Source organism: Micropterus salmoides, unplaced genomic scaffold (assembly GCF_014851395.1).
Source record: "Micropterus salmoides isolate LMB-PRFRI ecotype aquatic unplaced genomic scaffold, ASM1485139v1 Ms_hic_scaffold_20, whole genome shotgun sequence".
In the NCBI taxonomy this organism is placed as follows: domain Eukaryota; kingdom Metazoa; phylum Chordata; class Actinopteri; order Centrarchiformes; family Centrarchidae; genus Micropterus; species Micropterus salmoides.
Window position 1 is genome coordinate 13,139,137 of NW_024041151.1, and position 14,657 is coordinate 13,153,793.

General features: G+C 41.7%; 2 protein-coding genes across 3 annotated transcripts in view; one reads left to right on the top strand and one right to left on the bottom strand.

Annotated features, from left to right (window-relative positions):
• Positions 1-14,657, top strand: part of LOC119914154 (zinc finger and BTB domain-containing protein 7C) — a 203,433-nt gene that overhangs the window by 83,499 nt on the left and 105,277 nt on the right. The gene's annotated exons all lie outside the window — the stretch shown is intronic.
• Positions 304-14,657, bottom strand: part of sema4d (sema domain, immunoglobulin domain (Ig), transmembrane domain (TM) and short cytoplasmic domain, (semaphorin) 4D) — a 36,548-nt gene continuing 22,194 nt past the window's right edge. For both annotated transcript variants that reach the window (XM_038733227.1, XM_038733228.1), the window contains exons 4-17: positions 9,244-9,377; positions 7,396-7,541; positions 7,228-7,290; positions 6,983-7,081; positions 6,762-6,855; positions 6,496-6,612; positions 6,105-6,259; positions 4,585-4,760; positions 4,319-4,475; positions 3,917-4,139; positions 3,543-3,655; positions 2,931-3,103; positions 2,630-2,676; positions 304-2,339 (exon numbers count right to left, since the gene is read on the bottom strand). In XM_038733227.1, coding sequence (XP_038589155.1) covers positions 1,339-2,339; positions 2,630-2,676; positions 2,931-3,103; positions 3,543-3,655; positions 3,917-4,139; positions 4,319-4,475; positions 4,585-4,760; positions 6,105-6,259; positions 6,496-6,612; positions 6,762-6,855; positions 6,983-7,081; positions 7,228-7,290; positions 7,396-7,541; positions 9,244-9,340 — 2,661 coding nt within the window. In that variant the 5' untranslated portion in view covers positions 9,341-9,377 and the 3' untranslated portion in view covers positions 304-1,338. The remainder of the gene's footprint in view (positions 2,340-2,629; positions 2,677-2,930; positions 3,104-3,542; positions 3,656-3,916; positions 4,140-4,318; positions 4,476-4,584; positions 4,761-6,104; positions 6,260-6,495; positions 6,613-6,761; positions 6,856-6,982; positions 7,082-7,227; positions 7,291-7,395; positions 7,542-9,243; positions 9,378-14,657) is intronic.

Genomic DNA, 14,657 nt, shown 5'->3' on the forward strand with positions numbered 1-14,657 from the left:
GCCTCCTGGGCATGCACCCTCCAGGCCTGGTCCTTTAGCAGGGGAGGCAACAGTCTAACATCTGCCTCCTGGGCCTCCAACACTGTGGAGCTTCGTGAAGGAGGAAGAGGAAGAGTAGGAGGAAGGGGAGACAGGGGGAGTGCTACTTCCAGAGGAGGACAGGGAAGATGAAGTGTCGAGAGGAGAGGAGGCTGTGAGGGAGGGAGTGATGGAAAAAGAGAGAGTATTGAGGAAAACAGGAAATCTAAATAAGGGATGATACGCAAAACAGACAAAGGGGAGACTAAGGAATGTGGACTAGGATCTAAAACCTGCTGCAATAAATAATAAAATAAAAACAAATGAAGGAAGATACACAACTGCTTGCACAATAGTCAACAGATGTGACTCATCTTAAATAATAATTCTCTAATAATTCTCTAAAACGAAAGGCTTCATTAAAAAAAACCCAAAAAAACTTCAGATTGTTTCCAGGGCTGTTTTAGAAAAAGAAAAAGTGATGATTGATATTATCATGCATCGAGTCATTCTGAACATATTTATGTTGTCAACAGATCACATAAGGGAAATGACTAGTAAAAAGGTTAATACACAGGAGCATCAGCGTTGTATTCATGTAAGAACGTCGACTTCACAGGGAGGGAAAAATAAAATACAGAGAAACAACACTGTCATTCACGACAACGCTACACGAGACAGTGGCTTGATTTATTCCAGCCTTTTTTTTAATATGCAAGTCGTCGCTTGTCCACTTGGTTCTCTTCTTTTCCGACCTTCAAACCGTACACTGCCACCTCACTGGGTGAGATTAAGGCCCACATACCGGGTGCTGCAGATGGCAACACTGTACAACAAAGCCAGGCTATAAACTGCAGAGCAAATCTTCCCTGAGAAATTACTGTAATATTGAAGCATTTAGCCAAGTCCAATATCCTACACATTGCTTCAGGAAAAAAAGTGAAAGCTTCAAGAGATTATATTTCCACCAGGCTGTACCATAAAAAAAAAAAAAAAAAAAAAGGACTCCAATTTGGAAAACATTAAAGTATCTTACCAATTTGGTAAACAATGTTTCCAATTTGGAATTTAACAAAATAGCTTTTCTCGCTGGACTAAGCCGAGAGGGTGCAGCTTCTGTGAATACAGTTTTTGTTTATCATCATAGGAACTAAATCATACAGCAGGAGTTACATCTCTACAGGCAAGTGGGACACCTGACTTCAGCCTTGTAAGAAGTAGTAAGAAGATGCAGCAAGAGCGTGACCGCCCCCCCCCCCCCCCCTATAAAATAGTCTCTCTACTAAGGGGAACAAAAGCAGATCAAAAGGCTTCTCGCCATCAGCAAAGTTCATCTGCATCAGCAAACTGGATGGGCTGAGATACGCAGTCCACATCGAAGGGTTTCTCCTGGGATGGGCTGTCGTCTCCAGAACAGTGAGAGGGGATCAGACCATTGCCACACTCCGGCTCAGTCTCATAGCCAGTGTCACGGAGTGCCCGGAGGTTTTGAGTGGTTTGGCTGCCATTCTGCGTAGGCTGCTCAGTCATGTTAATTTTGTCAGTAGCAGATGCTTCCATTAGTCCTGCTTCACAGGCCCGGTACTCGGGCTGATGGGCGCTCTTGTGACTGCCCAACAGAGCAGCTCGCAGCCGCAGGCAGGGAGCCGGAAGATACTGCATGTAGCAGTTGTACACCAATGCAGCCAGGAAGAGCAGGAAAAACAGGAGGAAGAGGAAGAGGAGGGCAATGCTGTTGTTTTGCTGCAAATATTCAGCCGCTGGGTCCCGGCTGTCTGGGCGGGGAGCGTTGGAGCTCGGGGGAAGATGCTGCTGGAACTTGATTGTGCTGCTGGGAGGCGGGGTTAGTGATGAGTCAGTTTGGGGTGGGGAGGTGAACTGGACTATAGCTGTGAAGCTGGGAGAGGCAAAGGCCGAAGTTAGTGTGGCTCTGTCTGTCTTACCATTACCTTCAGCTGCATGCGTGCCAGATGTTTCCTGGGTGCCGAGGGTGGTGGTCACGTGGCCTGCCTGTTGTGGGGGTCTGGGCGGGAGATCCAGAGTCAGGACGTATGCAGCCAGGAGGCGGCTGAAGTTCTTTCCAGCAGCTGGCGCCCATTCCACTGACCAGCACTCATAGTGACCTTGATCCTCTGGAGCCACGCTGTAAATAAGGAGACCATTTTCGCCTATGAGGTGGAAGCGAGAAGCCTCAGTGAGCGCCGAGCCGTTGGATTTCCACATCACCTGGGCTAGGTTGGACTTCACCAGACAAGGCAGCTCAGCAGAGCTTCCTGGTTTCACTTTCACACTGTGGTAGTCCTTCAGAGACCGACCCGACACTGAGACACAAACAGAGAGAATAAAATAATGACTTTTGGGCAGTTAAAGTCTAGCCTAGTGAGAGGTTTGTAGTGTATCCTGCTCAAAACAGATGTCCAGTTGAGCACAATCATACATGATGCATCCTTGAGTATGAAAACAGCATTTAAGTTATGTTACAGGATAATGGTATTCAGTATCCATGTTGAATGTTGTGTCAGGACGGGGGTGAGCGCAGATATTCGCCACTTTTTACTCTCACTTCTATGTAATAAAGCTTCTTTACCTATGTGAGCATGTTTCATCCTACCTGAAGGACACTTGTCTGCATCACCATTCAGGCTCTGGATTAGCTTCCTGAAAAAAAACAAAACAAGCAAGCATTGTTTTCACGACAATCGAAAGTATGCAGTCACTCTGAAATGAAGACATATCCAGTCTGAGACAGTATAGCAGGTCAAACTGGATGGAGCATCAGTAAAGTCTCTCGATGGTGGTTTTGTTTTTGTTAACCAGTCTTTTAATGTATGAGCCAAGTATCGGCATCTAGAAAAAAAAACTGATAAAAACAATAGAGCGAATGTTGCAAATCTAGCTTGATGGTGAGTCACCTATGCCGCTGGCTTGGAGCCTCAAAGATATTGACACAGGCAGCCGTGTGAGGGTCCCAGGCGCAGTACGGGTCTCTAGTCAAGACACAGTCGTCGCAGGACTGATACCTGCCACAGAAGGCTGTGGGCGACTGGACTACACCCGAGTCTGAACCAGCATACAGGGATCTTGTCTGTGGAAGCACAAGGTTGTTCATGTAAATATGCCATAGAAAGAGTGCACAAACTTTCACGTGACAACCATTTAGAAATACAATTTATTGAACTTAAATACGTTAAAATGTCGCAAAAATTAACCCTTTAATGCCTACAAACCACTTTTTAAAAACTCAAATCAGTAAAATGTCTGTCATAATTTATAAGTTGTAATGCAGATTCCAGCAAACAAACTAAGTTTTTGGTTTTGCTCTTAACTGTGATGCCATCTTCTTGGTAACTTCTTATTGTGAGCTTTTTCACATCAGAAAAACACGCAAAAACACTTTATAAGGCTACGGACCGTAGTATACCCACATGCACACACTGCCCGTCTAGGTGTTAAGTAAAACATCTAACTCTTCTTCCACAGTTGTCTCTTTGTACAGTTACAAATGTTGCAGTGAAGTCACTGACCTCTGAGGACAGCAGTAAGTTCTTGATGGACTCAGAGTTCTTCAGGAGCTGAATCTCCTCCACAATATGGACATCCCCTTCAAACACCACTGACTTGTGCAGCACTCCCTTATCTAGAGATGAGAATGGTAAAATGTCAATCATTCAGCAGAGGCGGAAGCCAGTAAAAAAAGAAAAAGATTACAATGAGAGATGTTCTGAATGATCAGTACACAGAGCTGGTTAAGGCATATTTCAACTGACCCATTGTCTACTACTAAAAAAAAAATATATAGAATAGCTGTGATGCCGGGACTAATAAACTTGATAGGACATCCTTATTTGTAAGTTTCAATTTCAAATGTGTTATTAAGTGTTAAGTGATGTGTTCTTACCAGTTCCAGTGAAGATGACATCATAGATGTTGTTATTGAGTGCACGGACCCTCTCCACAACTATCTGAGTGTAGTTGACATCTTTGGTAATGAGGCGAGGCCCGTTGCCGATGGGCAGGACGGGATCCTCCAGCAGGGGGTGGTCCTTAACAAACTGAAGGGTCTTGTCTGGCAGGTGGAGAGAGCTGCTAATGTTCTGCCGTCGCATCAGGTTGTTAATACACTGGTGGAGGAAAAAAAAGGTAGATGTTATTCTGTCATTAAAAAAAAAAAAACGGAGTCAAGATTTCCCCCCCCTTCCTCGAGGTCTGTATTAGAATGACTAACTACAGCATTTCCCAACCCTGGACTAGCATAACTTAGCTAAGGCTTAATTATTCGAGATGTGTTAAAGGTACTTACTGCTCCAGGACGTGGAGAAGGAGTGATGCCGTTATACCGGACCCACTTGGTGTGAGACTGCTCCACTGTGGCCTTCTGCATGTACTTGCCCTTGGAGAAGACCTCTTCCACAGCTGTCATGTTGTAAGCACACACTGCTGACAAACCCACATTACCCCTGGGGGACGAGGATGGAGTGAGTTTAACGTACTGCATTATATTGCAATATCCTGCTTTTTTCTTTTTCTGACCCCTACTGATCCCCTACTCAAGATCAAATAACTGACCACTGCGAGGTGAAGACCCCGTAGATAACGGTGTCCCTCCAGTCTGCCCCCTTCAGGATGAAGACATCATGAACTACGTTAAAGACAAAGTTGAGCTCAGGCACGGAGCACACCAGCTTGGCTTTCAGGAAGGAGGTCCATTTCTTCTGCAGAGTGCGCTGCCCCCCGAGGTCACCCTGTGGGAGAGAGGTTTGTCAGCATATTAGGCGGTGTGGGGAGAGGCAGTCGAAAGAGGCTGAAAGCAATCTCCACTTTTAATGTTTCATGTTGATTTTCTTGCCAAAGTCTCTTAACATTGTTCGCTTACTGTCCCACCACAATAGTCCAGAATAGATTAGATGAATGTTAACAAAAATGGTTGATAAACTCATCTAAGCCGCCTTTATTTATCACCCTTCTCTCAAAGCAAAGCACTGCGCCTCCCCCAAAACTCTTTGGAGCCCACCTAGAGAGGCCCGCCTCCCACTTTGAAAACCTCTGTATTAGTACTGACAATAAAGAGGGTAATATAGCATTTGTATTTTTAAAATTAAATAATCAAAAAAAAAAAAAAAAATTTTATCATGATTTTATGAAAAGACCTACATATTTACTTTTTTATGTCATTGTGCCCTCCCCCCCACCACTCCTGAAATCAGACCTACGCCCTTGAGTGTGTGTACAGTTTAATGTAAATGTAGTTTTAATGTAAAGAAATTAACTTGTGTCCTGTTTAGATTATGCTTCTGGCTTTTTCAGGAAACATGTTAAAGTTTATGATGGAGCCATTATATCATGGTTTTGGACATCAGTGGTAATACGGGATGGGAACCAGCAAACGTCAGACATTTGGAACAGACTTGCTAGTATGCCTGAACAGCTGCTTACTGTAAACATCTTTTAGAGTGACATCTTTATTTTGTTTGTTTATTTGTTTATTTTTCAAAACAGGAGCAATAATTATAATGCACAAGGAAACAGTAGTTGTTTCTTATTCATTACGTTTGTACCAAACATTAACTGTGTGTAGAGCCTTATCTGAGGCAGAATTTCACTGAAAGTCAAAGACCTGTGTGCACAGTTATGTTTAGAAACAGGCAGACAAAATGCTCCGATTATTATGTGATTTAGGAGACTGAAAAAAAATCCTTTTCATGTTTTAATGCCATATAATTAAAGAACGACTCAACGGCTTCACTTTTTAGTCAAATGGCCCTTCATTTGTGGTTTTAGTTGAAGGATTATAAAAAAACCTCAGTTACGTTTTAAGGAAGGGAATCTTTTATTGTGGCAATTTCATTTGTAGACTTTGGAACAGGAAACAAATATTTCACTGTTGCAACAGTATTTTTGGTGTCTTTGAAGTGCAGTATGTGCATGACGCAATAAATACCATACCTGACTAACTGTACTTGATTTGTACAGTGATGCGAGCTCAGGTCAGATTAAGAAAAGAGATACTGGAAGATAATGGAAGGAGGAAGACAGAGGGATTGTAGTACGCTACTGGTATGTGCAGATGGTGTATGACGTGTACTGACCTTACAGACACGTGCCACCCTGGGGATGAGCAGCTTGCCAAAGAATTCGTACTCCACTGACACCTCAGTGAAGAAGTAGTAGATTTTATCATCCTCACCATCTACTCGGTTTCGCTCTTCTCCCCTGATCACGTCGGCAAAAACAAAACTGGGCTCTGCAAGGAAAGCAGAGAGGGGAGAGAGAGAAAGGTAGTAGTAAAAAGAAGACTGGGACAAATGATTCAAAAGATGTTAAGTTTAATTTATTTATTTATATGACTGGGTAATTCAACTCCTGAAACTGATGTGACACAGTCCGCTAGAGAGAAGATGTGTCACTCTGTTAGAACTACAGAAACCCTCAGTCCACCTGCAGTTCTATGGTGGTGTGCACTATATTGTCTCAACTCACCATTGAGCCATGATGTGGAGTACTCTGTTCTCAGCAGGGACTGGGATGCAGAGTATCTGGAAATAATTGGTTCACTCCCTAAGAAGTTATAAGCTGTCCCCGAGTACAGCTCTCCATCTGATTGAAAAGCAGGGAATAAAACAAACCAAAAAAAGCAATTCATTGTCCAGTGAGTCCATTTTACCTCCCAACAGATTATTGAGGATTATTATGCATTTTACCAACCAAAACAGCTCTGAAATGCCATAAAATTGGCCTCAACTCACCAACCATGACAGTAGTGAAGCTTTGTGCGGGGTCGAAGGAGCACTTTCCCCTGCCATCTTCAGGTTGACTGTCCAACGAGAAGTCAGCGAGGTTCTGAAAGGAGTTTAAGATTCAATTTCAGTTAAAAACAAAAAGGTTGCTGCGATGATTGGTGAGCCCAATCACATTTATTTGTGCGGTGTGATGTTCGCAGTTAAGGGGGGATTAAGTATTAACCTACCAAGTGGTCACACTGAGGTTGAAAAGCGTGTGTGCCGCAGACATAGAGCCGTTCATCATCTACGAATTGGAGCACTCGAATGTAGTTTAGACAGTCCCGCTGGAAAGCAACATTCAATAAGCTAATTACAATAAACAGATTTTTTTAAAGCAGATGGTTCATTTATAACACTAGAAAAATTACTGATTCTGATCCCATATAGATTAAGACAGATAAAACATCAATATATGAATTATTGAACTAACCTCTAATGATTTTCCTTTAATCTTGCACATATGCGCGGGTACTTCCGAAACTGGCCACATAACCTTGTTTAATCGAAAGAATATCATAATTAAAATTTAAAAGTAGTTTACAAAATGTACAAGTTTATTTTCCTCCCTTTGTCACAAATCTTATTAACATTTTCATACCTGGTTGTGTCGGACTGTGACATTCGTCTTGCTGAGCTCAAAAATGGCCTCCCTGGCTCCTACATACAGTGCATCCTTTTTATCGCTCAGCAGCAACGTGGTGTAGTTGAAGATCTCAGGCTCCGAAAACTCCATCAGATCTAAATCTGAGCACAAAACCATTGGATCACATTACTTAGCCATCCAAAAACACCACAAACTAAACATGCTAAGTTTTACTTGTCAACGGGTGTATTAAACATTGAGAATTCAAATTAAAGTTGCAATAATAAATATTTCATTTTCATGTTTATGTGGCTTTTGACTGATTATGACGACTCTCCAGTTTCCCTCAGCTCCATAGAGTGTGTGCGTTTTAAAGTTTTTCAGCTCATTGTTTTGGTTTTACGGCCCGGGACTGTTTTACTGTGTTAGTTCACTCTCATCAATGTTGTTTTCACTCGCAGCAGGCGGTTGTTTTCAGCAGAAAAAAAAGCTCAGATAAACACACTGAACACTACCTGCTACCAGCAGACAGACACAGTAAATGACTGGCTGGTGAAAATAGTGGAGTGAGTCAGATATTTTTCTCAGGAGATAAAAGAGACCAAAGCAGAGCTAAAACGAAAGTGAAAATTGGACTTGCATTAATCCAAAATATGGCTCAAAATGAATGCTAATGTTGTTCCATGTATGCTGATGTGTAAATAAGGGCCATTTTGATAAGTTCATTATAACAACTTTAACTCTAATATAATATTTCAGTATTGTGTTTACAGCTTGTTTGTTTAAAGTTGTACCTTGAGTTCATCGGGAGTAAATATCGTTAATGTCTTACTCACTTACTGCAAGACTGTGGAGGCTGAACCGCCAAACATGTTGTGTTTCAGACATGTTTCTGCTTTTTTAAATGAGACACATTAGCATTGTGTTGAGTGCCTCTCTTGTTATACTGTGTGCTGTGATTGATGGCAAACCTATTGGAGAGTTTGCCTCTGGCTGACTTTGGTTGTGCCAGGTGCAAGTAGGTTCGGGTTGCAGGTGCCTGGACATAAACACCACAGTGATGAAAGCAAATACTCTCACTGACGGACTGAAACAGTGACTGTGTCACAGTGAGTGGAGAAACTCGACTTTGTTAAAGGGTAAGCAGTGCTGGTTCTCACAGGCCGACTGAGTTACTGGAGCTATTTATGTAAACAGCAGTATGCAAACCTGACAGGAACTTGACAGCCTGTGGTGAGACCTTCTTTTATAGGGTCTGTGGGTGAAACTGAGTGCAGTCCCTTGAGATAAATTAAACAGGTGTCACTCAACTATCTATTGTGAACCTTGAGTTGAAAACAGAGTTTTTAATATATTTTAAAGATCCATCTATACAGTATGAAGGCTCAGATCTCATGGCTCGTGGAGCAACTGAATTTTACATGTTTTAAGCATAAATACCAACTTAGACAAACGAGCACGTCAGCAGGGTGGTTTCAAAAGAACATTTACCAGAAATGAGGATGGAGTTCACTGTAAAAAGGATACAAGCGGAAAAGGGAAAAGGATGTTGCTAAAAAAAAAAACTTTTATAATAACTAATATATTAAATATTTGATTAGATGATAGATTTATAAAATACTTGATGAAAACAGAACAACAAATGCCAATTTGAAATTACCAAAGCCAAAATGTCTTATTGTATTGATATCTTTTATGTATTAATAGTAGTAGTACGGTCTAAAATGTACTATTATCAGCAAATGATTTTACATAATGAATGATTAGTTATCACAACTGCAAACAGTTTTTCTGTCAATCACGTAATACCTCAACAACCAATTCTTTAAATCACTCAGAAATATTACATTAGTCAGGCTTTACCTTGGTGTCTCCAGGAGGTTCTAGGCACAGCATGGGGTCCATGGGTGGAAACCTCCAGGAGCAGCCCCAGAAACACTCCCAGCACGCCAAATCCCATATTAGGCTCAGATAACTTCGGAACTGTGAAGTTTCCTCTGCAAGAAAAACAGTAAAGCAATACCTGATGCACCAAAATTATGTTTTTTTTAATGCAGAAAGGGAAGAGTTCCTCAGAGGCTGATTGTATCATGCAGCACAGACGCTAAAAGGGGACAGGCATCAAATCCACTTCCCTCATTCTGAAAGCTGGCAGGAGAGATTCATCCTCTTTTGTATCGCTTAAGAGGTTAGTACAGCACGTAACATGCATTTGAATAAAATACACAATATTTTGGACAGAAACTGCACAGTGAAAAAAAAACACAAAAACACAACCTCTCTTACAATTAAATCACATGTGAAATACAGAAAATACTTCTCATGTGAAAACACATAAAATAATGTTTTTAAAGTTCTGATCACTTGAGCTGCAACATTAAATAAATGTTCAGTCCATTGACTGATAAATATCAGTCAATGGACTGAACAAAAGTGTGCTTTAATAATTTAAAAGTGATGTTCATGTCCCAATTCCAGATTAGATAGAAAAGCTGCACCTATAAATCAGGAACTACTGCTACTCATGTCCTTTCTCCTTCATGTTTATGAATCAGTAGTCGTATTGTTTAACACAATGCAATATAAAAGGAAGTAAATTCTCACTAGTGTTCAGAAACAACTCCTGTCATTTGCAGTTTTTATACTTTCATGCCAAGGGACATCTAAAGGCAGTCTTGTAAATGACTGGTCGCTTTTGGAACTGTTTCAGAAGTGCGGGGTTACAGAGCAGGTATAACAGTATGTGTAGTTCCATGTGAATGATGAATCAGAGAGGGGGCTGTGAGGAGGACAGAGAGGTAGGGGTGCAGCATGTGATGGGGTCTTGAACTAACATTACTTACAGTGGCAGAAAAACACCTGCTCTTGTTTGTAATACTTACAATAACCACACACACACACACACACACACACACAGAGTTGGCCTGACACAGTAGCATGCACATGAACGCGTGCAAATTTAATCTTTATTAACAGGGCAGTTAATGTGGTGCGTGTCTTATGACCATGGTATGGCACTTGAGTTCATTGTTGGTATATATGCGTCATGCAACAAATTAACACCTCAAGCATAGGAAAATCCCGTTTTTTTATTGAAAACTGGTTATTCTGCACTGCACTATTGTTGAGACACGGCCATAGGTGTATCTGTTTACGCCGCATGATGATAACGATAATGACACAAATTCCTGGTAGCTATCAGCTTTTATCAGACGTGGGTGTCGTTTTCCATTTGCCAATTTGTGGAACATTGTGATCTCTCTGCCTTTCAACAGCTCTCTCTTGGTGCATTCACTTCAGGATGTGCCCGATAAGGACTCCATTAGGCGGATCTGTGCCATTTGTGCAAGTGTATAACTTGTCCAGACCCACCTCAGGAGGTTCATGTTGTCATATTCAATAAAAGCTTAAGTTGTCTTATTTAATGTCTGGTTTATTTCTTTAGCACTCAGTGGTGGTAAACAATACTCTCTTTAGCAATGGCCTTACTCAGTGATGAAATGGTAACATAGAAAACAATGTCACAACATGGTTTTATCTTGAAATGCTGTGTATATCATTTTGGAATGTCTCAAACATAGAAGATTCAGTTACTATAATTTTGTTGGGACTTATTTTTGTTTAAAATGGTATCTTCTTCATTGAACAAACCGTATTGAAAGTGGCCTGTTTTAGGTCAACAGAGAAGCTGGGGGGGGGGGGGGGGGGGGGGGGGGATCATGCTTTAAAGCTTAAATATTAAAATAAATCTCTAAATCTGTTCTCAATCCTGCTTGTAATACATTTGACAAATTTACTGTAATGCAAGGTCATGCGCACAATAATCTTAACTGTCTACCAAATTCAATTGTAAGGTTCAAGTGCTTCCTTTCTCTTGATCCAATCGGGAAAGGAGCAGTGTGGGCAAACCTCCAGCTCCGTAGCCCTGGCCATTCTCTCGTTTCACACAGATGAAGTTGCCTTTTACAATAATGACCCTGGCTTGCTGAGGGAGCCCTGTGGAGCCTGCATACATGTGTGTTTAGGGAAGGCCAGTGTTGTTTTAATAAGCAGAAGGCAGGTTGGTCTGGCTGGTCAGGTGCCTGGGTGCAATGTCTCTAAGTAAGTAAAATGATCCAGCAGAAAGCAGGTTGTTCGGGTTTTCCACAACGTGCTCAAAAGAAGCTGACGTACCTGCAGGACCTACACAAAATGGGTGGGCCCGTCACACGAAGAAGGGGATTAAAAGGTTATGGTAGATGTCTTGTAAGATGAGGTCTGACGTAACAAAAACTTGTCTCTCACAGGAACCAACAAGCAGTCTCACCATGTCCCAGTAAGATGGGTTTAATTAGCATTCAAGCTACTGATAGTAGTTCATAGCGTTCACTCAGCTTACAATCAAGTGGCTGTAGGAAGTAATGAATAAAAATTATATACATTTGTTATAAGATCTAAAAAAAACTATACTACCCATTTGTCCTCATTTTAGATTTTATAACCAAAATTAGAGAACAAATGACAAATAAATCATTGTCAACCACTTTTTGAATGACCTAGTAACACCATTGTGGCTCATTCCACTCAAATATAGGTTAGTAAATCAGTCACCCAAACGAGGGGGAGATCTATCATGCGGCACAGCACGTATAAACAATCAATGAGGGCCACCACAGCTAAAGAAAAAGGAAGAGAATGATAATTGGTTATTGATGTGGTTGTAAATAAGAACAAATGGCCCCAGAGGCATGACCTTCCTGATACTGGGATTGTTCATTTTTTTTGTGAGTGTTTTCACCAACTAAATCTGGCAAAGATGGAATTCCATCCCGGCTTCAGCCCTAGCCATGGACTCCACTCTGCTTAAGAGGGGGTCAAATACACAAGGACCTATTGTTTGCTGAAGATGAGGGTAGCCTCCACTCCACCCCCATCACATCCACATCATCACTGCAGAGTATTCAACAATGAACAGAGAGCGACAGAGAATGGAGAGAGGACAGAACGAAGGAGAGAGAAAGGCATCATGTCTCCCTCACATCCAGTTCTTTTACATCCTTGCCAATCTAAATGCCAGGACAGCTTAGCCCCGAGCCAAGCCAGTGTTTTCAAAGATCACACAAGCCCATGAGATCCGGAGGCATTCCCCAAAAACGCTCCATAAACTATCTAATGATGGCAGCAGAAACTGTTATTATTTAACGGAGACAGACTGAAAGAAAGAGTGACGTAGGCACAGTGTGAGTGGATGAGATAACAATACTGAATCAATGACGAAAACCCCGGACAGACAAAATACCTCTCCGTTTTCTGTCCTAAGTGAAATCCTCTAGTGGCACACTGCATAAATAAAAGTTTCAAACTACCCTCATTCCTCTATCTGTGCACTCCTGATGCCCTCTATCAATCTTATCACTCTGAACTGAAACCCATTTAGGGCAAAGCTTTAAAAAAAAAGCTTCATACCCCTTTGAGCCAGTGTTACAGTAGCAGAAAGAGCACACTGGCAGCTACCGTATGCTGCTGAGAGATTTAGAGGAGTGGCCATACTGGCCTGGGATATTTAAGACGGTTACCATGCTGGCAGGTCTCTTTGAGCCTTTTGTGTTTCCCTCTCAGCGCCTTTGGCTGGGCAGGGAGGTTGACACCTGCTTGGGGCCTTGGGGTTCCCAGCACTCTGCTGTTAACTGGGCAGAGATACTGGCAGGCTGCCCACTGAGGACAGGGGACAGAGAGGGGGAAACTGGAGCTCTGCCTATCTGTGCATAAGCACTTTGAATGAAAATAAATCAAATATATCTGAAAAGTGCTTTTATGTCTTTATGCAACACAAACAAATAGTTAGGGGTGTGCCAACCATTTCATTTTGATTGACTGTAATAAATCACTGTATAACCAGATTTAACCACTGGGTGGGGGTTCATAGCTATGCACCTTTTGATTATTGTTTTTCCCTTCGGCGCACACTATTTGCTAATCAAGCAAGACTGCAATGACTGCTGAATTACCAAGGCAGCCTATAACTACTACACTCTTCCCTAATTAGTACTTTTCTGTAAAAAGCCAGTTTAAATGGTAAAGAAGAAAGTTTGTTTGCACTTCTTAGACAAGACAGAGCAGTGTCCTTGTAAATTACAAATGATAAGAGATACAGAATGGCGTCTTCACAGCAACAATGTTTGTTTAAGGCCAACGTGTGTACAAGACAAATCTTTTGATTCCAGGTGTTGGAAATATCAAAGACAGCAAGCTGACAGTTATCCTGAGTTGTATAATCCACCCAGTCATGTTCATTACTGTAAATGAGGGGGGCCTGGTGGAAAATATACAACAGTACATTTTGTTTAAGAATTATCAAAGTATATGTTGTAAGAAACTGGTGCAGAACTATCCAACGAAGGTTAAAATGAAGGGCAACTGGACTTGGTGCAGAACTGCTCTTCTTTGTCTGTTTGATCAGTTCTTTTTACATTCCCACCTGGGTGTGACTGACCCATCTACATGTATATTTTCCCACCTTATAGAAAAACACTGAAGTAAACGCCTAATCGGTGTTGTCTCCTAGGCTGAGTCAGCCAGACCCTAACGCATCTCATGATCAATTTAAATTAAGTAACTGTATTGTATTAAATAGTCATTGCCTATACCAGACCTGTTTATTAAACTCAGGTACCAATCTGGTGTATCAGATCGGTCCCTAATGCATACTCCACACGCAGAGTTGGTGCATGTTGATACAGCAAACATCTAAACTGTTCAGTGAACACATTACTGGCCATGTGTACATAATAAACATGGACTACAAAACCACACAATCACATTTTTAAAAGGGAAGCATGACAAAAGTTTGCTTTGCATCATACCTGTGGGTACTTTAGTGTAAAAGCTTTATTCGCACTTCTTATGCCATACCTATGATGTCTACGTGCGCTGAACCAATAGCTACACCATAGTGCATAGAACTTCACTAAATATAATTGAAGCCTGATCACGTACAGAGCATTCATTTAGGCTTTCCGACTGAAACCATGTCAGATGAGGTCGTGTTGTATTGCAAGTTAAACCTGGTTTCACTTTTTTGCCGGACGACCCCGCGTTGTTTTGCTGGAGCCTGCGTTGGCACTCCTGCTGCGTCGACGGGCTGGCTTCATTCAAATGAGGGGAGGGCTGGACACGGCCTAACATTTCATCATTTGATTTTATTTGTGGTGACTGCCATCTGTTCAAGGGCTAATAGGCAAATTGTTATAGTGGCCTGAAGCTATATCAACTAAACCGTCCATATCTGACGCAAAGAG